The 22,776-nt window shown below is 38.1% G+C and overlaps 1 protein-coding gene across 2 annotated transcripts in view; it reads right to left on the bottom strand.

Annotated features, from left to right (window-relative positions):
* The window catches only part of PLXDC2 (plexin domain containing 2), a 264,806-nt gene that overhangs the window by 21,464 nt on the left and 220,566 nt on the right, over positions 1–22,776 (bottom strand). For both annotated transcript variants that reach the window (XM_061352104.1, XM_061352114.1), the window contains 3 exons: positions 12,014–12,074; positions 9,047–9,200; positions 7,628–7,666 (listed from right to left, as the gene is read on the bottom strand). In XM_061352104.1, coding sequence (XP_061208088.1) covers positions 7,628–7,666; positions 9,047–9,200; positions 12,014–12,074 — 254 coding nt within the window. The remainder of the gene's footprint in view (positions 1–7,627; positions 7,667–9,046; positions 9,201–12,013; positions 12,075–22,776) is intronic.

Genomic DNA, 22,776 nt, shown 5'->3' on the forward strand with positions numbered 1-22,776 from the left:
CAGATATAGATTATTATTGCTATTCCTTTAACTATAAAATTATTATAGAATCACAGAAACTTGATGATCCCTAAAGATCAGCACTTAAAACTTGCTGTCACAACACAATAAAACGTTTTATATTGCCCACAGGGATGCCATCAGAGACTGCAATTTACTGGGTAAAAAATACCTCAGTCTGAAGTCCTGAGCTGTGAGGGAATGTGAGATCTACTAAAAGCTGATTTCTTAGCTATCCATTTCTACTTCTTGGTAGGGTGCTGGATACTACATTCGCTAGTTATATAAACTCGATATATAAGCAAAAGCATGGGGTTATTATAAGTAAAAGCATAGGGTAGATGATACTTGATGTATCTGAAAACTAAGATAATATATACCAATCTTTTAAAAAGTCATCTAAGCAAGGAATCAAGCAATTTTCATCCCTCTCCGAGGTTTATTTCAGGGTAATAAAACTGTTTGCCAGTGATGGTACTGGAACATTCGGAGTTTGGACAAATCAGCTCAAACTGGCAGGTCAAACCCATCTCTCCTCACTACTATGTTGTCTGATACACTACTGTACCTATGCTAATCTCATTCAATTGTCCTTCCCCCCACAACTATTCTTTTCCATAGCCATCCTTTACTGATGGCTGATTGGGTTTCTTTCATCCAGTAGCTTCAGAATGTCTGAAAGCTGTTTCCACATGAGAGATCTCTACAAGCCATTTGGCAACACCTCCTCTCCATGTGTTTGCTCTCCTCTTTGGACAGACGAAGAGCAGAAACCCTTTCCTGATGCATGGTCTGGGGATAACCAGCACATACAGATCCAGGTTCATTCCACCAGCTCTCCATTCTATTATGTATGTCATTTATAGCCTGGAAGCTGTATCACCCTATGACTGTGGGTTTGAGTTAATATGCTCTGCAAAGAGGGAGGACAAAATATCTGGGACAGCTTACAGTGAGCTCAGTAGAGCCACTGGATTTTTCCACACTTTTGGGCCTCCATCTACATCTGGAATGTGAGTTTACCAGGAGAATGCTTGTTTTATGGGGCAGGTATAAGCTCTTCCAACCTAAGTTTTTTTCCTGTACATAATGCAGATTCCTAAACTGATGATTAATGACCTACATATAGTGACTGGGGGACAAAACAAGGGAATGTACAGTTGGAAGGATTCTCCAGAGGCTCAGAGGAATCTCCATAAAAATGTTCTTTCTACTTCTTTTAGGAACAACATGCTCTGACCTTCTCAGCTTCTTCACAGTAATGGAGTGTGATTTTCTTGATTTGTGGGTTCATTCCCTTAGCATTTGTTAACATTTTGAGGTTAAGACACTGCTACACTTTATTTGGTGTCATGATGATTTACAAAGTTATGGCTCAGCTAATGCTTTAAAAATTGGTTTCCGATTGCATGCAAGAAATGAAAGGTGGTCTTTGAGTATGAATATTATGAACTGTAACCTACAAATCTTGAATTCAGTATCTGGCTTTGCTATCAATTTTCTATAGGACCCACAGCAACTCAGTAAGTAACATCAACTGATCAACTGCTTCATGCAATAAATAGATGAGAGTGAACGAAAATTAAATCCCTCTGTTTATAGGATGACAGCAATCTAAATACTTCAGCTAAGGACTTTCATTCTTCTGCTCTAAAAAAAAAAAAAACCCCACATAAGAATACAACAGTTATCATCAGTATTAATTTTAGGTTTTGCCACTTGAGGACATGTAAGCCATTACATTAGTAGCATCAAGCAGTGGCCATTACGGAACTCAATATTGTGCCATGCCACTTGGTAAGGCAGCTGAATGCTGCTAAATCCAGAAGAGCAAAAAGTTATCAAATTATAAGAATTTCAATTCAGTGGTCCCATTGACTCAACCATAATGAAAGCAAACACAAGACCATCAGGTCAAGTGGTCTGTTCCTCTCTAATGCTGTTTGCAGAGTTACTTGCCTTAAAAGTTTATCCAGTCTACTACATTTACCCCTCCATAAGATCTCAATTTAGATTTAAATATGGTTTTCACAGTAATCCTTTGAACTGGTAGAAAGACCACAAATTGTGTTTATATCAGTTAATTGTGTGCCTTTACAGCAAAGTAACTGTAAGAGTAGATTCTGCATATAATTTTATATCTGGCTTAACCCCCCCCCCCCCCAACAAGAAACTAAACTGGTGTAAGTTAGACTTCAACATAAGTTGAAGTGCCTACACACAGTTCTTCTGGTTTAGCTAAACTGTTTTAACATCATGCTTATTTAACCTAACGTGGTTTATAATGCAGAGAATAAAATGTGGAGATGTATGAGCATTTCTTAGCTTGTATTGTACAGTGTGAAATACAGCACATGAGAAGACTCGTAGACTTGAGTTACACTTACTTGTTCCCTTTGGAATTTTCCCCCTACTGAAATATAATAAAAAGGGTGAAACACCTGGTACACTGTTTACAAAGCTCTTTCAGATTTATTTGGCAATCAAGGTGGCTAACTGTTCTTGAATTTACCTTTCTTAATATTCTTACCCTATTAACATATTTCTATCCATCACCATCTATTTTGGTTACCTTTTTGTTACAATTTTCTCTTTTTCTTCTATTTCCATCACAACTGAAACTGTCCCAAGGCTGCCTTTTGATAAGATTTTTTTTTTATACAAGCATAGCTTGTAATACAGAACAAAGTAGACTTTATGAGAAGCTGTGTCCAAGGAAATCCTTGCTTGCCTAAAATACTATGAACTCTATTTTAGGGGAATATGAGCAATTCTGAGTAATTCTGAGTAAGTAGGACATACAGAGGTAAATATGTAGTTACATAACCCATAAATCCATCTCAACAGGATTTTTGCAATAATGGTAAAAAGCTTAAATCCTCCCTTTTTCATGACAGAAGAGTGGTAGAAGAGGTCTGAATCTTGGCCTGCCAAATTTCTGGACAGGAACAGAAGTAGGACACTTCAGCCAGGACACCCTGAAGAGAATTAATGTAAGGAGACCTTTGGTACCTAAAAGTAAAATGCCCACTCTTAGCACAGCATTTAGATTTTTCTCCGTGACTGACAGAGATAGGCAGCGCTATATAGTAACTTATCCCACTTCCGGCACTTCCTTAATGATGACATTAATTACTCCCTCTTTCCTATTGCTTGCCACTAGCTATGAGAAAGGCCCCAAAAACCAGCTTGTGTCTTCCTGGCCAACACCTGATGAGATGAAACCTCTGGAAGGTCATTACCTGTGGCTAGACCAAAATCTGAGAATAAAACAAAGACTTGTCCCGTGGATCTTATCTTATGCAAGGTCCCCATTAAAAATTTTTTAAACTACCACAGATTTTAGGTTTAGCATTGCTTAATTTAATGTGTTTCACTTTAAAACTGGAGAGGACTCAGCCAATCTGTAGTGACATGTTAACCTGAGTTAGCTGTTTTGGACTACGTGGTGATAATAACTTTTGTTATATCAAAAATATTTGGTTTCCCTAAGAGGCTGGCTTGTGTGCTTGTTGAAATAGGTCTGATTTTATGGATCATTTAGAAACTTAACATATTAGAAAGAAATAAGTTAGATGACTACAAGCAGTCATGAACATATTCAATATGTTGCAGCTGGAGTTCACGGTACACAAGAAAAACAGAACTGAGTCTTCTCTATAATTTGTCAAGAATTTCAATGGCAGGAAGAGCTCAGACCACAATTTTTAAGGGAAATTAAGAAAACAGATGACTAATGTGAGCTAGTTTCCAGACACAGGGAACTACGAAAAAAAAACACCAAACCCAAAACCCCAACAAAAATCCTTGGGTAAATTTCTCACCCCATACAAGGTATATAAAAGTTGTTTCTGGTTTTTTTTTGTTTTTTTTTTTTTTTGTTTTTTTGTTTTTTTTTAAACTTGGGTCTGTCTTTTGGTTATTTCATACCAAGTTTTCTAGGCTTTCATGCCCAAATCAAGCTCTGCAATAGCAGTAACATTAAACTCACAAAAGTTCGTAACTAGACCATCTTTGAAAAAGTCCTCTACAAACTGAAGATATCAGGTCTCAAACATTTTCTAGCACTACGTATTTCGTTCACAAAGAAATGAATGAGAAGTGTAGCAGTTTCTCTGACGCTTACTGTCCAACACACATACACTTTTCTTTTGAGTTATAAAGCTGAAGATCTGACAGGGACTCACAGCAATCAAATCATCACAACAAAGTGTTCAAAAAGATCAAATAAAATGTTTAGATGTGCTGGCCAATCATCTAAATCATTCACCAAAGAGTTCTCAACAAGAAAATACTGCATTACTGTGTAGCCTTGGCCGATTACTCACAATTTTAATGAAAAATTAGGCTTTTAAGCTGTTTAGCCAGCTGTGTTGTATTTTATGAAAAACTGAAAAACAACAGAATCTGCAATTAATTACAGATGTGCTGGACATCTTAAAACTTACAAAATGCTTGTTATTTTAAAGAGAATGAAGATTTAACAAAAATCACAATGATATTCAAGTTGTATTTTAAAAAGGTTTAGGCATATATGTATCAGGCTCCTATCATGTGTCTGTGAAGAAAGAGGGAAGTCAGGAGAAACATAAACAAGCATATTTGAAATGTACGTTAAAATATGCCCAAAAGATTGGTGGTGAACTATAGCACCAACTTGCAGGTGATTTTCTCATATAATTAAAAGGTCAATGCAGTTTGACCTGAACCTGAAATTTAATTTAAATTTAGTCGCTGCTTTCCAACTATTGGTTTCAAGAGTTCCAGGCGAGGCGAGATGAAGAATTTCTATGGAATCCTTTCGTTATACCTAACCAGATATTGACTCCTATAATCCAAGGACACATCAAGCTATAGGCCATCACTAATCCAATATAGATTTGGTTTTCCATTATAAAAGGTTCCCTTTTATTAGAGTTTTAAAGGATCTAGTGTGAGAAAGTAAAGACCTTGTATTTGTGACCTGAAATAATCTAGTCTTTATAAAAGACTGACAAATCACAGAAAATCAAAGAATGCGCCTGCGGCTGCAGAGGTTTTATCTGAGCCTAATCTAGGGGTCACTGGAAAATTCAATGCATAATTGAAGACTCATCAAAACGAACTTCCCAGATTAAAGGCTACATTTACTGTGTGAATGAGAAATCCTGGTGTGTTGCTTGCTTCTGTGTTGTTTGAAGTCAGCTTCTTTTTTTCTTCTTGAATTTTGAGAATAAAAGAAATAGCTCAAGGAAAATGAATAATCACACCAGGTGTTGATTTGTCCTCCTAGAATGCAGCAGCTTTCTCTGTGGAAATGGACTTGCTAGATAAGTGATGCCACAAACCCTACTACCTCAGTCTACCAAGTATGTCACAGCTATTGCTCGCTTGCTCTAGTATTCAACTTTTTGTTTGCTTTCACAGGGTTTTTCTTTTCAGATCTTGGGCAAAGGGTAGCCGAGTGAAAAAACAGTCTTTGCAATTCCTAAACTGAAACTTGAATGTGTTTTCTAAAGCTGACATTCTGAATTATTTTTCATATAAGAGCATATTATTTGGAGGGCTTTCTGAGGTGCTCATGATGGAGAGCTGCCTGGTTCCAGGCCAGCCACCTGCATGGAGTGATGGCTCACAGGGCAGAGTGTGGGCACAGCCCAGCTGGGAATGTGTGCAGAGCAAACACAGGATGGGAGTGAAGCACTGACTGATTCACCTTGCTTTTGACCTTTAAGAGCACTGAAGCACTTTTCACAACAAAATAAAAAGCCATTTGATTTCATGAAGAAGAGAAGAAAGAAAGGTTCAGGGACATTCTTGTGGACAAAATGCTTAACAGTACCGCCTTGAGTTTATAGATGATCCCATTCCAAGGGATCACTTATGTGTCAAAGCCATGTCAAACAGCAACACTGCCAACAAATGGACAATTCAATACCAATTACAGCATGTGACCAGCTATGCTGTGGTTAGTGACAGCAAAATAACAGAGAAGCAACTGTGGCAAGGAAAGGGATGGCAAATGCCTCCTGTGGAGTGAACAGATCTCTAATTTGAGGGAAGGAGAGAATAATGACTGAATACTACTGAAAAGAAATGACAGTAAAACAGACCAAAATACTATGGTATTTGCCCACCCTGTTTGTTTCAAAACTTGAGTAATTCTGCCAGGGCCCTGAGACCCACTATGCCTCAGCTGTCCTGACCTGCTGCAGCTGGGATCTCTGCCCATGGGGTTAGGGACTCCATGTAAGCTCAAGCCCAAGCCCAAGCCCAAGCCCAAGCTACATTGTAGATGAGCCTGATCTAGGCCCATCTCTGATCTAGGCCCATCTCTGATCTTGTCTCCTGGACCAACCTTGGTTCTGTGCTGAAGGTAGCTTGTCTCCAGCCCTGTCTATGGACCATGTCTCTTGGTTAGACCTTGAAGCTGTGTTGCAGACTTTTCTCTGGTCCTGTCTCCTTTAACTACTGACCAGAGACCCTGTATCATTTTAGTTCATCATCTCACTTCTCTGGCACTGCTGACGGAAGCTGCTTACTTTGGTCCTTGCCTGAGCTGAGCTATGCTGCTGGCTGCTGTGCTTAGCCTGCTCCCTCACTGCTCTCAGCTGTGCCTTGCTGACCTGGCCTCCTGGCTTCAGCCTAGACCTGCCCCACACTTCAGTCTCTGCTGAAAACACTAGGCTGGGACTGACCACAGCTGCTGTCCCTCAGCTGCTGGACTCACCCTGCCAATGACTCCTGCCACGCTTGGCTGCTGATTCCACTGCCCCTGGGAGAAGCCTGATGCTCCCTGCCAGGAGGAAAGGCAACCAGAGCCAATAATATTCCCCTTTGTATCAGTGGAAATATAGGTTATTTCAATTTGCTCAGCAGATCATCCTTTGCTTTTATAGACCATTCTGAAGCCCTCAGAACCCAACTCAAATCTTTCTCCTCAGCAAGCTCTACATTGGCAGTTCATATAGATGCAGCCTACATCCAATGATCCAGTGCTATTCTAACTATATAGCAAAATTTTCATCAGTTTCAAAGGAAGAAGGAACAAACCTCAGGTCTCAGTCCTTGAACCCAGAAAGAGAATAACAAAAGCAGTCCCCTGCAGATCATCGTTTAACAGAGGCCTTTATCAGTAAGACACTGTGATCTTATTAATGTACATGGGGAATGTGCATGGAGAAATGCAGGATCTCTGCTAGCACAGAGACACAAATATAAAATGTATATGCTTATTAACAAAGTGGCATGTAATAATTGGCTACTATGAATGAATTTCTAACACAATATTATTATTTAGAACTAACATCATATCCTCTCTTAATATAGTTAAATACTACTATAATACTATAATACAGCTAATGACCATGTTAATACAGTTAAAATTTATTTACTATATCCATATTTGGAAGTTAATTAAACATGCTGTTCTATTAAGGAGTTATAAAGAAAGTAGTAAAAGTTTAATTTACTATGCAGTTGTTAAGCTTATTTGCCCTGATTCTCTTCCACAAAGACGTGGAAGGCTGAAGTCCCTTGGGAGACTGGTTAAAGCATTTCTACAATACGATTCTGATTAATGGAGTTCAGTGGGTTATAAACTGACACACTACTGACATTATTTAAAGAAAAAAAAATCATCTCTTACCTCCATTATCTTTTAGGTGCAGCGCTATCTTGGTGTCATCTATAAAGGAAAATCAAAGTTAATTGTAGAAAAATGCATTTTTCTACATCGTGAGTCATTTTAGGACTGACTTGCTATTGTGAAAGAGATTCCACTATTGGAAAATGATTTGAGAACTAGATTGTAGTGTTCTTAATTATGCTGCGCAACACTTCCTTACTACTAGAAAAAAAACATTTATGAGATGATTGAAAATACTGGTAAATAAGAAGATTCAAAAAACATTTATGAGAGGATTCAGAAAACATGCATGAAAGGACTCAAAATACTGGTAAATAAGGGTGCTAAAGTCTGTCTCATAACACAAGTAACTCATTTATGTTACATGTTCAGACATAGCTTGAGCATTCTATCATATTGAGGACTAGATGAACCAACGTATGCCAATAAAATAAAACAATTACTTAGTTCCTCTTCTAAGAATCATAAAAAGGCCTGCCAGTGTTAATTCCTATTTATTTCCATATTCTTCTTGTTGTGACCCTTAATGAACAAAATAACAGCTGCTAATGTAGTCCAAATCCTGCACTGACAGTTTCTAAACTTCTCTTGTTCCACACAAAACCAACTTTTCTTGTAATTAGATTCCCACCCTGAAATCTGTTCAGTTCAGATTTTCCTGTCACAGGGCACTTATAAAATCTGCCTGTACCCAGTACCTTTTCTTGTGTTTACATACAATTCCAACAGAAAACTCCTCCTGTCCCTATTTTATAGATGTTTGATTAATCTGAGTTAGTTTTTCTAATCCCCTGAATTTTCTCCAGAAGCAGGAAAACAGGATATTTCAACCACAGAAAGACATGATTTAAGCAGCCAGTGGAACTAGGATGAGAACTGACACACCATCCCTTAGCCAGTTAATTTGGTTCAGAAGCCTACAGAAACTATTTCACAACGAGTGCTACATGTAAAGAACAGTGTCAACGGACTGAAGAATGTAAAGAGGCAAATTTCAAAGAGGTTTTTAATTTGTGTTACCTCTGATTTTAACCCAGTTAGGTAGAGTATCTAAAGGGATTAAAAATGCATCAAGTCTGTGATGGGAGTTTCTTCACTAACTTTAGCAGGGTCCTCTCCTTCTACTATTTCAACAGGTTTTGGACTACGGCCTTTTGGTTAAAAGGATACAAAAAACTCAATTGTAACCACAAGTTCTCCAGAAGTCTGCCTGGCTCCTCCGTGCCTCCTTAGCACTGACACCTTCTCCAGTACTCCCCCCTACACCTTACTATAGCAAGAACAAGTTGCAATTTAAAAGCACCAGCAGATAACTGCAATTCCCTATTCTTTCCACTGCCCCAAAGAGAGAAGGTCAACATGAACACAAAGTTGTAAATGACGTTTGCACTACAGAATAATGCAGTATATATACTTCACCTTCTGTGGGCAGGCTAGTTGGCAGGTGGGAAGTGGTGGACCCTCTGGTGGTGGTTAAAACTCTGAACTTTGTGGTGGTCGGCAGAAGGGTGGTGGAGGAGTGTAGAGGTGTTTCAGTTGTATCTATATTCTTCTCACAAATCTTATCTTTTGACTGTTAGGAAACAACAAAAACAAAGGAGAGAAATCTCAGTGGACACGGCCACTGAATGAAGAATTTCAGCATGGACAAGCTGTCAGGATAAAAAGAATGAAAATGTAAACCCTAAATCAAGGTATTTCAAGAGCTTCCCTCCCCCCCCCCCCTTTTCTTTTTCTTTTTTTAAGTGCCTCTATGCAGCATTCAGCAACACACATTTTTCATTTAGCTGCAAAACTTACAACTCTCAGTTGTTAATGACAAGGCTTCAAAGTCATCCCTGAATGTCAAGCATGTTATTTCCCCCAATCAGATTTTAGAATCTAAGATTATCATTTGATTTTTCTCTCTTCTATTCTGAATGATCACCGCCATTGGTCTATGTTAAAAAGATGTATGGGAATTAACTTGTAGCTCTTCATAGTGAGTAATATGTAGTTAACTGGAGCACTTAATTAGGCTTTACACGCGTACAGAAGAATATGCATAAAATATGTGCATGTATTCAGCCTATAGAATATTTATATGCCACTATAGAATCACACATTCACTACATGCCCTGAATTCCATATACCAAATTTCCATGTATTATATGTATATAACAATTATCATATAAAATATAAGTATTAAAAAACATGAACTATGAAAAAATCATACAAATGATTAAACTATACTGGCACACCATGAATAATATTCACCATCATATAATAATTTAACTTTTATTTTCATGGACAAATATTTCAATACAGATCTCAAGTTTGTTGTTTGTTTGTTTGTTTGTTTATGGACACTTTTAAAATTCTACTGGTTAATAAATATTTTATTTTATGGATCACACAGTTTTCTAGAAAAATAATCCAAGTAACTAGTAACAAATTTGGGACTGCCCATAACTCCTGCTGTCTTTATTCATTTTAATGAGAAGTGGAATCCAGCAAAGCCTGCTAATTTTATTGAGATCTGGCTTTAAAAGCCCAGTGAGTGTTGTCTTTCTTTTCATATGTATGGGTATTTTACTGTCCTTTGTTTTACCAGAAACAATATATTAATTGAAAAAATGTATTCATACCTGCAGTTAATTATTCTTTTTCTTCATGTTTTACCTTGAAAACCACTGTTAATTTCACTGATTCAATTTAATAAAAATTTAGCTCAAAATCTGTATCACAAAGAAGGAAAAATTACTGTGAGAATCCTCATTATTCATCATCTTGAATGAATGCATCTAAAATTAACCTCTGTATGGTAATTATTGATCTTTCATTGAACTCCGGTCAGCTCAGGCCTTATTCTGGAAGATGCTAAGTAAGCTGTTGCTTCTACTACAGAGAGCTTGAAAGCTGGATTGTGAACAGCAATTAAGAAGCCTGAAATCTTGCAAATCAAACTATTCGTTTCTCAGACACACCACATTGATAACTTTCCTGTCAGATCATGTATTAGTGCTCCTTTGAGCACTAGCTGTGTTGAAACAAGAAGGGAGAAACAGAATAGGATGCCACTGTCCTGCAGAAAGCAGGTTTTGGTTATCATCTACAGGTACAACTGAGTCCTAGCTAATTACAATATGGATTAAAGCAATACAAAGATTGTGCACTATAACAACATATACTTCCAGTAAATTTACTGTATGCTCTTGAAGAGGTTGTCCTCTGCAGACAATAAATCTCACAGAAATTCTGTTCTTACATCAGCAGATTACAAACTGCAAAGCTGAAGCTTCAAGACCATATAACAAGGCAGATGTAGGATGCAAGAGAGGATGTCATCTTGCACTTACAGTTGTAAGAAAAGAAAAATAATTATTCCATCAGTCTGGATTTATTTCATTACTTCTCTTTGCTTCTACTGAGAACAAAACAGAATGTGCTTTTCTAACTAGACACTTGGGGCTATGTTTTGCCCTCAGTTTCACCTGACATTACATTTCAGAAGGGCTATGTTGCTGAAACTCATGAGAAAATTTAGCCCTTGCAGCCAAAATGGAAAAGTAACTGCTCTTTTTATGGCCATCAGGAGATTAAAAGTGTCATAAATTAATTTGTTTCTATTACCACAATCCACAAATGGAAAAGAAAAAAAAAAACAGAAACAAATAAAAAACACCCCAATCCCAAAACCAAAAAACCTTCTCAAGGGAGTACACTGGGAAAGAATTAACAGTAAGATATTTATATACGTGTCTTGAAAATGAAGTTCTCTTGTCTAGAAGTACCCCAAATTATTATTCTGGAGGAGGCACAGCCCCTGTTTGACAGTCTACCACTAACCGAGTCAAATCTGATTCTCACCACCTCTCTACAAAAGGAAATCCAAATGCCATGTAGGGTGGGTTTTTTAATTATTTTTATCATTTTTTTAACACACCCCCCCCCCCCCTTTGAATTCACCTATGCAATATCTTTTGTACTAAATGATTTGGGAAGATTCCATGGTCAAAATGCAATGCCTGTTTTTCACTTGAGACTACTATGGCAGAGGATTTGCTGAGGTGAGAATCATCACAGTTTCTTCCCCTTTTAAAGCAAGGGTCAGAGATCTAAGAGAAAAATGTTGCAGGGGCACTGTTTGGGACAGGCTTTCTAGTATTTTCATTTTTTATTCAGGGTATTTTCTCAGAGATAAAATGTTTACTTTGTGTTCATTTTATTCCTTCAAATGAGGAGAGAAATTGCTCAGCCTGTTTTTCTTCATTATGCCTTACGTTTCCACTGAATGATAAATATAGCATGTCTTTGGCCTTGAAACCATGCTCCATAATCTGAATTAATTAATCATAAGGATATAAATGGCCTCTGATGGGCTGAGGATGTAAACTACTCACATACCTCTTCAGGACAGCCACTGTCTACCCAATCTTGCCGGTGACGATCAAATCCACTGGAACATCTTTTAGTGATGGAATAGATAGAAGTTGTCCAGGTGGAAATAGAAGGAAAACAACAAAAAGAAAGGAAGTGAGAGGGAGAGAAGAAAATAACATTGAGAATAAATAAGTAAATTATGTGAATTATTTTAAAATCAATATGATTTATGTGGTGTTATATTTATTCAAGACGTTGTTGCTTGCAATATGAGTCCATCATTTAATTAATTTCAGTTAAAGGTGTTTCAATGAATATTACATATTTCTTTAATTTATAGTTTTTAAATAGAAATATCTCCCTTCCACTGGATAACTACTCTTAAGAGTGCACTGAGCCATAGCATTTTTAAGTTTGATGTGAGCCATATGGATGAAAATTGGCTTAATTATTGCTGTCCAGACCTCTTAGCCATTAGCTTCGAAATCCCTCAAAGGACGTAGTGAACCAGTCTCTGCTTTTATCATTGGATTATAGAATGGTTTGGGTTGGAAGGGACCTTAAAGATAACTTAGTTCCAACCTCTCTGCCATGGGCAGCGACACCACGCACTAAACCAGGTTGCTCAAAGCCCCATCCAACCTGGTCTTGAACACTGTCAGAGATGGAGTACCCACAACTTCTCTGGGCAACCTGCTCCAGTGTCTCATTGCCATCACACTATAGAGTTCCTTCCCAATATCTAATCTAAATACACCTTCTTTCAGTTTAAAGCCATTACCCCTTGTGCTACCACCATTTGTTCTTGTAAAAAGTCCCTTTCTAGCTTTCTTGTAGGCCCCCTTTAGGTACTGGAAGGCTGCTAGAAGGTGTCCCTGGAGCCTTCACTTCTCGAGGCTGAACAAGGTCAACTCTCTCAGCCTGTCTTCATAGGAGAGGTGTTTGAATCCTCTGATGATCTTTAAGGCCCTCCTTGGGAATAGTTCCAACAGATCCACAACCCTCTTGTGGCTGGGTCCCATGAACTGCACACAGTACTCCACGTGGGGTCTCACCAGAGCAGAGTCTCCTTCTGATGCAGCCCAGGATACGGTTGGCTTTCTGGGCTGTGAGCGCACACTGCTGGCTCATGTTCAGTTTCTCATCAACCAACACCCCAAGTCCTTCTCTGCAGAGCTGCTCTGAATCTCTTCTCTACCCAACCTGTAGCTGTGTCTGGGATTGCTCCAACCCAGGTGTAGGACCTTGCACTTGGCATGGTTAAACTTCATAAGGTTGGCATCAGCCCACCTCACAAGCGTGCCAAGGTCCCTCTCCATGGCATTCCTTCCCTCCAGCGTATCAACCAAACCACACAGCTTGGTGTCATCAGCAAACTTGCTGAGGGCGCACTCAATCCCACTGTCCATGTCACCAACAAAGATGTTGAATATGACCGGTCCCAACACCAATCCCTGGGGGACACCACTCATTACTGGTCTCCAGCCGAACATTGAGCCATTGACCACAACTGTTTGTGTGCGGCCCTCCAGCCAGTTCTTTATCCACCGAGTGGTCCATCTATCAAATTGATGTCTCTCTAGTTTAGAGACAAGGATGTCATGCAGGACAGTGTTGAACGCTTTGCACAAGTCCAGGTAGATGACATCAACTGCTTTACAGCTGTCTATCAGTTCCGTACCCCCATCATAGAAGGCCACCAAGGTGACCTGAGACATCAGGATACGCATATAATGATGTGATCACTGTTCACAGATTAACATAACAGGTCTTCTGAATATCCTTCATGACTATTCAAGAATACCATCTAGTTGTTCCTGCCTCCTCATTAGCTGCAGAAAACTTACATTGTATGCATACTATCAGATTTGGTGAGGTTAATAATCTGCTTGCAATATTCTTTCTCCTTTGCGATATGTAGTGAAGAAATTTTAAAACAACTTGTAACACTTTACTATAACTATTCCCCTGGCAATACACATTTCACAAAAGTGCTATCAGTATTTATACAGTAACTTATGGTTTCCTAGACAAAAGGCAGAATTACAAAGAGAAAACATTATTGCACCAGCAAACAAATAGCTAAACCTTGATGCCTGACTTCAAAAGAGATTCTCCACACTTCCCAGTATTTTTTCCAGCATGGCACCCATCGTCATAACTTACCTGACTGTACAGCAAGTAACCTTCTCACTGTCTTTTAATAAGACTAGTCAAACAAATTAGATCACTGTTATGGTTAGCTCTATTTATGGCATAATTTTTTATTCTAGACAAACTGAAAGATGCTGAGACATGCCAAGTACTACCCTACTTCGAAAAAGATAAACAGGTGCATTTGAAAAATAGAATGGTGGAACCATTTTTATAGTAGGAGAGTATGTTATAGGAGGATGTAAATAATGTTAACTACCTACTTGGAATAATAAATGTCTCCATATTATAATTCTGAGCAGAATCTACAGTATCTTTGACAAAAGATTTTGAGCAAATGTTGATTCTCTTATACTTGCACTGATCCACATTATACCACCTGCAATGTGGAAATTCCTCCCCCCATCACCAAGCCCTAACAGGTGCCAAGTATCGCTCACTCTACAGAAATTGACTTTTCAAAAAACCTATTCCAGAGATGAAAAAAGATGTGTGAACCAGATATGTATTCCAGAGAAAAACAGTGACCTCCTTCAAAATGCATGGGAACAAAGGTCACTGTAAAGAGCTTTTTGTTGAATAATAAAATCACCTAGGTTAGAAAAAACCTTTAAGATCATCAAGTCCAACTGTTACCCAGGATTGTCAAATCCACCACTAAACCATGTCACTAAGGGCCTTGTCTACATGGTTTTTGAACATGTCCAGGGATGGTGATTCCAGCACTTCCCTGAGCAGCCTGTTCCAATGCCTGACTACCCTTTTGGTGAATAAATCTTCCCTAATTTCCATAATATTAGGGAATTGTCTTAATATCATTCAATCTAAACCTTCCCTGGCTCAGCTTGAGGCCACTACCTCTTGTCCTAACACTTGTTAGTTGCAAAAAGAGACCAGCCAACTCCTTGCTCCATCCCCCTTTCAGGTAGTTGTAGAGAGCGATAAGATCCTCCCTGAACCTTCTCCAGACTTCTCCATCCCCAGTTCCCTCAGTTGCTCCTCATAAGACCTGTGCTCCAGACCGTTCACCAGCTTTAGCTGACCTTCTCTGGACTCCAGCACCTTTCTTGCAGTGGGGGGCCCAGAACTGAACACAGAATTAAAGGTGTAACCTCACCAGTGCTGAATTCAAGGGAATGATCACTTCCCTGGCTACACTATTTCTGATACAAGCCAGGGTGCTCCTGGCCTTCTTGGCTGCCCAGGCTGGATCATATTCAGCAGCCATCAATCAGCACCCCCCGGTCCTTTTCCAGTGAGCAGCTTTCCATTCACTCTTCCCCAAGCCTGCAGCATTCCATGGGGGTGTTGTGGCCCAAGAGCAGGACCTGGCACTGAGCTGTGTTGAACTTCATACAGTTGGCCTCAGGCCATTGATCCAGCCTATCCAGATCCCTCTGCAGAGCCTTTCTACCCCCCAGCAGATCAATGCTCCCACCCATCTTGGTGTCGTCTGCAAATTTACCGAGGGTGCACTCGATCCCCTCATCGAGATTGTCAGTAAAGTTATTAAACAAGATTGGCCCTAATACCAAGCCCTGGGGAACACCACCAGTGATCAGTAACCAGCTAGATGAGACACTATTCACCACGACTTTTTGGGCTTGTCCATGTAAGTGAATCTGTGAGTGAATCAGTGCTATTTGGGGAGCTCAGTGCTGCCTTCATCATGCTCTGTCCATAAATGTTTGAGAAAACAAGGAGGACCTTACTAAGCAGAAACACACTATGACATGGCATTCCAGGTATGAACAGAACATACTTTTTTGAAGTCTGTCTCCTACCTACTTTTCTCTAAAGTCTGAAGAGCTTCATTAGCAACTTCTGTACCCATCCTGATGGAGAACTGGACTAATTTTTGGATGTATCAAATACTTACAACACATTGCGCTTTAGTCATACTGCTCTAGCTAAAGTCTAATCTGTTTGTGGATACTACGTACATCTGAAAAGCAAGCCAAACATATGCCATTAAGCCATTCCATAAATTCCTAAAATACAGGTATCCACATTAATTCAAACTTAGCTGTACTTAGACCTAGTAGGGATTAATGATCCTTTTATCATAGATTTTATCATGTATCTAAATGGTGTTAAACTCAAGGCTCCAAAGATTAAATGAATAAAAGCTTATCCCAGGCACACTCCTCTGTAGTTCTCAAGTCTTTTCTGGAAAAAAACCCCAACCCACTGAAAAATGGTGGTGAGTAATAGTGCTGAGGTTGATTTTCCCCCAGGAATTAACAAATCACCAAAAGCTGAATGCAACATGCAAGGGCTTGGAATGGCTCTTTCAAACATGTGACACTCTTCAGATAACCCTATCTGAAAGAAAAATACATTAAACCCTGGACATTGCTTATTTAACATTTTCTACTGGTGAGTCCAAGCCCCAGCAGCCTTATCTGGAATAAGATAGGCTCCAAACAAACCTGTTTGTGATCTTGCTTTGAGGCATGTCAATAAGGTGTCAGCTGTAGCAGGTACTATCATTGCTGTGTTGGTGAATTACAATCCTGGGAACTGTCATTCAGTGCACCATCCGCTTTACTGACCGCATTTTTAAGACCATTTAGTATCATGGTGATAATACCCTGTTGCCATTAAGACACTGGAGCAGATTTCATTAACTATGCCATTTATGCCATCTGTCAACATGGCCATTTTGTAACAACTACATTTTCAAGTGATGACCAAAATCAACTCCTAGGAAAGCAATAATAAAGATTCTCTAGGAAATGAGAATGGGTACATTCATGAAATGTACGGAATTCCAGGTTGTGCATGGAACTTGGGAGTACTGGTTCAGGGAGCAAAGGGAGAATTAAAGTCTCTGCATGTATAGCAATGATGATTTGCGATAATTAATGCAGCTGACTTTGAGTAACAAAAAAAATGTTAGAATCCTCTTGGTGAACTGTATGTAGCCCGAAAGGAGATGGAGATGTCATCAGATTTAGCAGATACCATTTACCAGAGAATATTTAAAAGACAAGTATCCATTCAGTGTATGAACTGAAATCCTTAGCTTCTTCCTTTTTATAAGAGTTGAGTGAGGATTAATAGTAATAGTAAATCAGATATCATGTATACAGAAAATTCATCAGGGTTTAACCTGTGAAAGCTAAAAACAATGGCAAATTATGGAGAAGGAAAGGGACAAAGTTTGGATGGAAAAATCTTTTCACCAGGTTGAGCTAGTATAAAACAATCAAGAGCATTAAAATGCACATGTGTCCTTTAGACTAACCGATCACTAGGATTTTATTTTTGCCAGGAGACATGCAATGGCATGTAAAGAATGGATTTCTGGGATCTGAAAGGCATTCCAGAAATCTGACATGTTTTCTTAAATACCATATAATTATTTAACTCAGTTAAAATGTTTATTGACTGCACTAAATAAAAGATTAGCCTGGGAAATTAAATAGAAAATGGAACAGACAAAACTCTTTTCTGCTTTTAACCACTAAGGAAGTACCATCATGTTAGGAATAGATTAAGGCACTCACTAGTTCGTTTGAATTATTAAAAAAATAGTTAGAATATTTTAAAGTGAAATTTCTTTCCAAGCTTATGGAGATAGAAAACAAAATATATAAATAATAAATATAAAAAATATATATAAAAAATACTGGAAGCCTTGAATTTTGTGTCAGTCCAACTGAAACAAACCCTAATCATAGATTTTTTTGAGGAAAAAGCTCTCTATCTTTGTTCTCAATCTGATTTTGCTTCCTTTTACCCCAGAACAGGCACCAGTTTGGTTCTTCACTTTCTTGTCACACTGTACTGTCTGGGAAGAGACTGCATTTTCCTCACTTTGTTATTTTCCTCTTTCTCTTGTCACAAATGCAGAACTCTATCACAGCTTGAAGCCTTAAGAAGTTCATATGAAGTGGAATGTGATGCTCCAAGGCAGTCTTGCCTGCAGTGATCATGAGAGGGTAGAGTTCAAGATCCTTGGGGCAGTGAGAAAGGCATGCAGCAAGCTCACTGCCCTGAGCTTCAAGAGAGCAGATGTTGTCCTCTTTAAGAACCTGCTCAGTAAGGTTCCATGGAATAGTTAATACTAGATGAAGCATACCTGTGTCTGAAGCACTGAATTCCATCATTGTCTTAACATTGTTTCCCTCTCAAAATTTACAATATTCAGATAATGATAAGGAGGATCAGAAAGGAGCACAAATTTCAGCAGATAACCTTCAACCTGATGATGTTTGCACAATTTTATATGATGGAAAGTTTGAAAAAATATAGCTACATGTTCTGTAAAGTACTCCTGCAATACCATGCAAACAGGGATGTGAAAAGATGGGTTTTCAAAAATCACAGATCCCCATTCATTTTACAGAAAAATTGAACACGAGTACTCTGACACAAGATGTGAATAAGCAGTAAGAAATAAGGACTCCCATTGGGAATTCTTGCTGTTGGAAGACCCTAAGAATAAAAGTGATTTAAAAGAAGGAGGTTTTATTTACAATTCAATGAGAAAGAAAGGAAAAATATGCTAGTTAAAGTGAGACTTGACAGAGTTCTGATCAAAGAAGAATAGTAGGATATTTTCTATAGTCTTAATGTCAGTTACAACAAAGGAAACATGCTGAAAAGCAGATAAAGAATAAAGCAGCAGCTTTTGCTAAAGGCTTTGCTTTGAATAACTGGAAAGAAAAAGAAAGCGTAAGAGAAGTCTATTTATAAGATTATGGCATCAGAATTTCCAAAAGAACCAGCAGAAAACAGTAACAATCAAATGTGTTCTCTGGGAATTCACACTAAAATTAGTCTCTGATACTAGATTACATTCTGCACTGCCTGTGACTTTTTGCATTTATACCTGTGCAAAGTGGGTATGAAATACTGATAGCAACAGAAGCTAGCAGAGAATTCTGACCTGTTAGAATTTCTACCCATTTTGCACACAGTTATTCAGGGTTTAAGGCAAAGAGTTCTGAAGCACTCTGGTTAGTGATCCTAAACCTAACCCTTATGCAAAATTAACCCCCCTTCTTATCTTTATATGACTGTCTGAACTATTTTCTATCTCTGAATATCCAAATAATCTCTTCAATTTCAGGGTGGATGTTCCCACGATCTTAAATTTTTTTCTCCAATATTAATGTGCTATATTTCCTCCTGGTTAAAGAAATAAAAGTGAGAGCTTACCCTCCTGCATTTAAAATAAAATATGAAGGTGATCTATGGAAGAAATATTTTATTTTCCACTTTAGAGATGAGAAAATAGAAGACATGTAATGATCAACTGAGATAACACAGAATTCTGTAACAGGACTTAGAGTTAAGCTCAGATTTTCTGAAAACCAGATGAGCATACACTAACTCACAGCTCCTATACTTCTCGTAGTACTCCCAGACATATGAATTGTAGAACTGGGAATGTAGCTGAAAAACATCAAGTGTCGGGTGGCAGGTAATAAGGCACAGATGTCATTCACACACTGGCAAGGCTTACTTTTTTATTCATACACTTTTACTCGGATTTTGCTCCTTTATAAAAAAAAAAACAACACACTGATAACATTAACAAGTAGCAGAGGGGCCTGCAACAGGATGAAAGTGGCCTGGTGCCTAGCGATAGTACAAGATAGGGTTGTTTGCATTTCTGTAATCACACCTGAGCTGCCTGCAATCAGGCAATACATAACACCTCTGTTTCAGTATTAGTGGTCGTCAGCATCTGAGTGGCTAGAAAGAGAAGTGCAGAGATGTTTTAGTTAGGTTACTGCTCCTGTTACATCACATTCACAATTCTAAAAAGAATAAGTCAAAGGAAACAGGACCTGCAACAAGAGGCGGCATAACATGCTGAACTGACTCTCCATAAATTAACATTTATATGCTTATAAAGGTTCACCAACAAAGCAAGAGAGCGTTCTGTTCAAAGAACATATGCTGTTTTGAAACTGCATATTCATACTACTGCATTTGTGGAAAGTATGGACGAATCAGGGTTAAGAAAAGCACCTGCTGTAAAGGCTCTCTCTCCCACTAAAGAGCACAAGAAAGGAAGGACATGAATCACCCTGTTACTGGTTATGTTCAAAAGAACTTAAAGTTCATAAAGTTATTTGCTTCCCAAATTAGTATTCTACTTGCTTTTTTTTTTTTTTTTTTAATCTAAAAGTGAGTCAAATTCTGAAGTCAACATTCATCAAGAACAGTCTGCAAAACAGATTACCAAAGAATTACAGAACATTTGGGGCTCATCAATTTCTCCATTAATTGTCCATATTAATGTTTGTTGTGATATCTGGTGGGAAGCAAATGCTTTTGTTAATGCTATGTGATAATGCAGATACTGGACAAGTTAATAGACCTGAATAGAGGGGGAACTCAAGATGTAATGGTGCACAAAACCCCCTTGATATTTAGGAAGGATACTGAGAAAATATCATTTATTTTCCTGATTTTGGGAATATGTCCTATAGGAAGGTGACTCATATGCTACAGAGAATCAGTAGACTTAGTTGAGAAACTGTCAAGTTGTATTGAGGAGTACAATCATAAGAGGTTTGCACTTCTAGAAAGCAGTTAACACTATTGTGATCACTTTGTCTGTTTCTATACTGGTAAAATAAACATGCTCAGAAATGTTCCTTGGTAATGAAGACCGCTGGCACAGAATGGAATATGCCTGAACAAGCAAACTCTCTCAACCTAAAAAAGAGAAGGAGGCTGCACATGAACTGCCAACTGGGAATAATTCCTGTAACAGTCCAACTCCTGTACCATGCCTGGGAACTGTTCTGGACAGTGATCCTGGGCATTGACTAAAATAACATCAGGGAACTTCTGAACTATCTAATGGCACAGACAATGGTTTTCCAATGTCCAGGAAGCTTCCCAAGCTCTGTTTAATTTGCAGCTAATTCTATGTCAAAAAAATGTTTGGTATGAGAAGATAAACTACAGCTGTATAAGTGACTATTTTGTATGGCCACTGAACTGACCATTAAACAAATCTGACTGGGAATGCCATTTTGCATTATATGTCAGTGAAACAGAAAAAGTAAAGAAAAAGGAAATCTGATATAGTGCAAAACTTTCCATTAAAAATACCTGATTTATTTATTTCCTTGTTTTACTTATTTCCCTTGTAATGACAGCAGAAGAATTGAAGAGTGATACAAAATTGGTGGAAGACAGATTTCTCCATAGTAGTGCACTGGGCTGGATGCTTATATGAAGCGAAGAAAACTAATTCTTCCACGAAAGTACAATAACATTCACCATATAAAGTATCTTACAGTCAGGTGTGGTAACCAGGCCTTCCTGTCTCCATGGATGTGACCTGAATTTCTGTCCTGAACTTGGAGGTCTTCTGAAATGCTTTGTTCTCAGTTTCTGTTCTTTCACTTTTTATAAATAGTTGCAATAAGGGAAGAAAGGCACAGTTGAGAAAATTATTATCTAACCCAATAATTCTGGATACAATGGGGAGGTGATATTTGGGTTCTGTAATGTGGTCTCATGAACAGTCAAATATTTCATAAAAGATACACATACCATTTTCTGATAGTCAGAGAAGGAGTCAGGAACTACAAATTAAATAAAACTCCAGCTTGAATACTTTGTTCTAATACCTTGTTCCTCACTAAATTAATGTTCTGCCAAGTGGGCCTATTGAATAAAATGCACCTACTGCATAATCATTATTTTTGAGTGTTAATCCATTAAATAAACCTTTTTCTGTAACTAAAATATCTGACAAATTGTCTTGAAGTCCTAAAGCTTGGGTCTGTCAGATTTGTGTATTTTTTAATACATCACTGTTGGAAAAGAAAAAAAATCTCAAGTTATCCAGCTGTTGTAAGCAGTCCATTGGAAGAGAAGATAAGATAAACTAAGTGATCCTTAAGGTCCCTTCCAACCCTAACCATTCTACAATACTATGTTCTGTGAAACTGCAAAAGAGCAGTAGCACTGCTCTATATACAGCAATGTATAAAACCATTACAAAATGAGAAACTATGGAAAATGGAACTAAGCTGTTTTAGTACTATCTTACCTTTATGATGAAGAATTCAATTAAGACTAGAAAACCTAAATAATTTCATTAAGTGTACTTTATTTATATATTTGGCTCATAAACTGGGAGAACTGCTGCTATAGGGCCGAACTGCTCTCTTTAGAAACTAGGAACCTATTTGTTCTCTTTCTTTTCTTTATCCTTAGTTTCCATATTAGAACTCTGAAGGAGCTTTGTCTCTAAAGTCAAAACTCTTTTATGTTCTGCTATACTTGGTTTCAGATGTAGTGACCACGAACTATTTAAAACTTAACTGTTTTCATTAACAGGCCAGTCAGCTTACTTTTAACTCTTCTAGTAGCACAGGAATAGAAGTTAGCATAAATGATATAGAAAACTATATATGATAGACAACAGAGACAGAAATGGGTAAAAATATCAGTAGTTTAGCAAATTAAGGCAAATTAGTATTGGTTAGGTTAAGGAAAAGATAGAAATTCAGAGGTGTGAAAGAGTTGTGTTGGAACTTTAGTTCTTTTCACAAGAAGTAAAATTAACAGCCTGAGTACCAAGAAAATCAAAGCAGGGTAAGAACTATGCTGTAAACAAGATGTCGTGTGGATACCTGATTATTTTAGGT

Source organism: Neopsephotus bourkii, unplaced genomic scaffold (assembly GCF_033783945.1).
Source record: "Neopsephotus bourkii isolate Nb327-2 ecotype Australia unplaced genomic scaffold, CSIRO-AGI_Nbou_v1 NB_53, whole genome shotgun sequence".
Classification (NCBI taxonomy): domain Eukaryota; kingdom Metazoa; phylum Chordata; class Aves; order Psittaciformes; family Psittacidae; genus Neopsephotus; species Neopsephotus bourkii.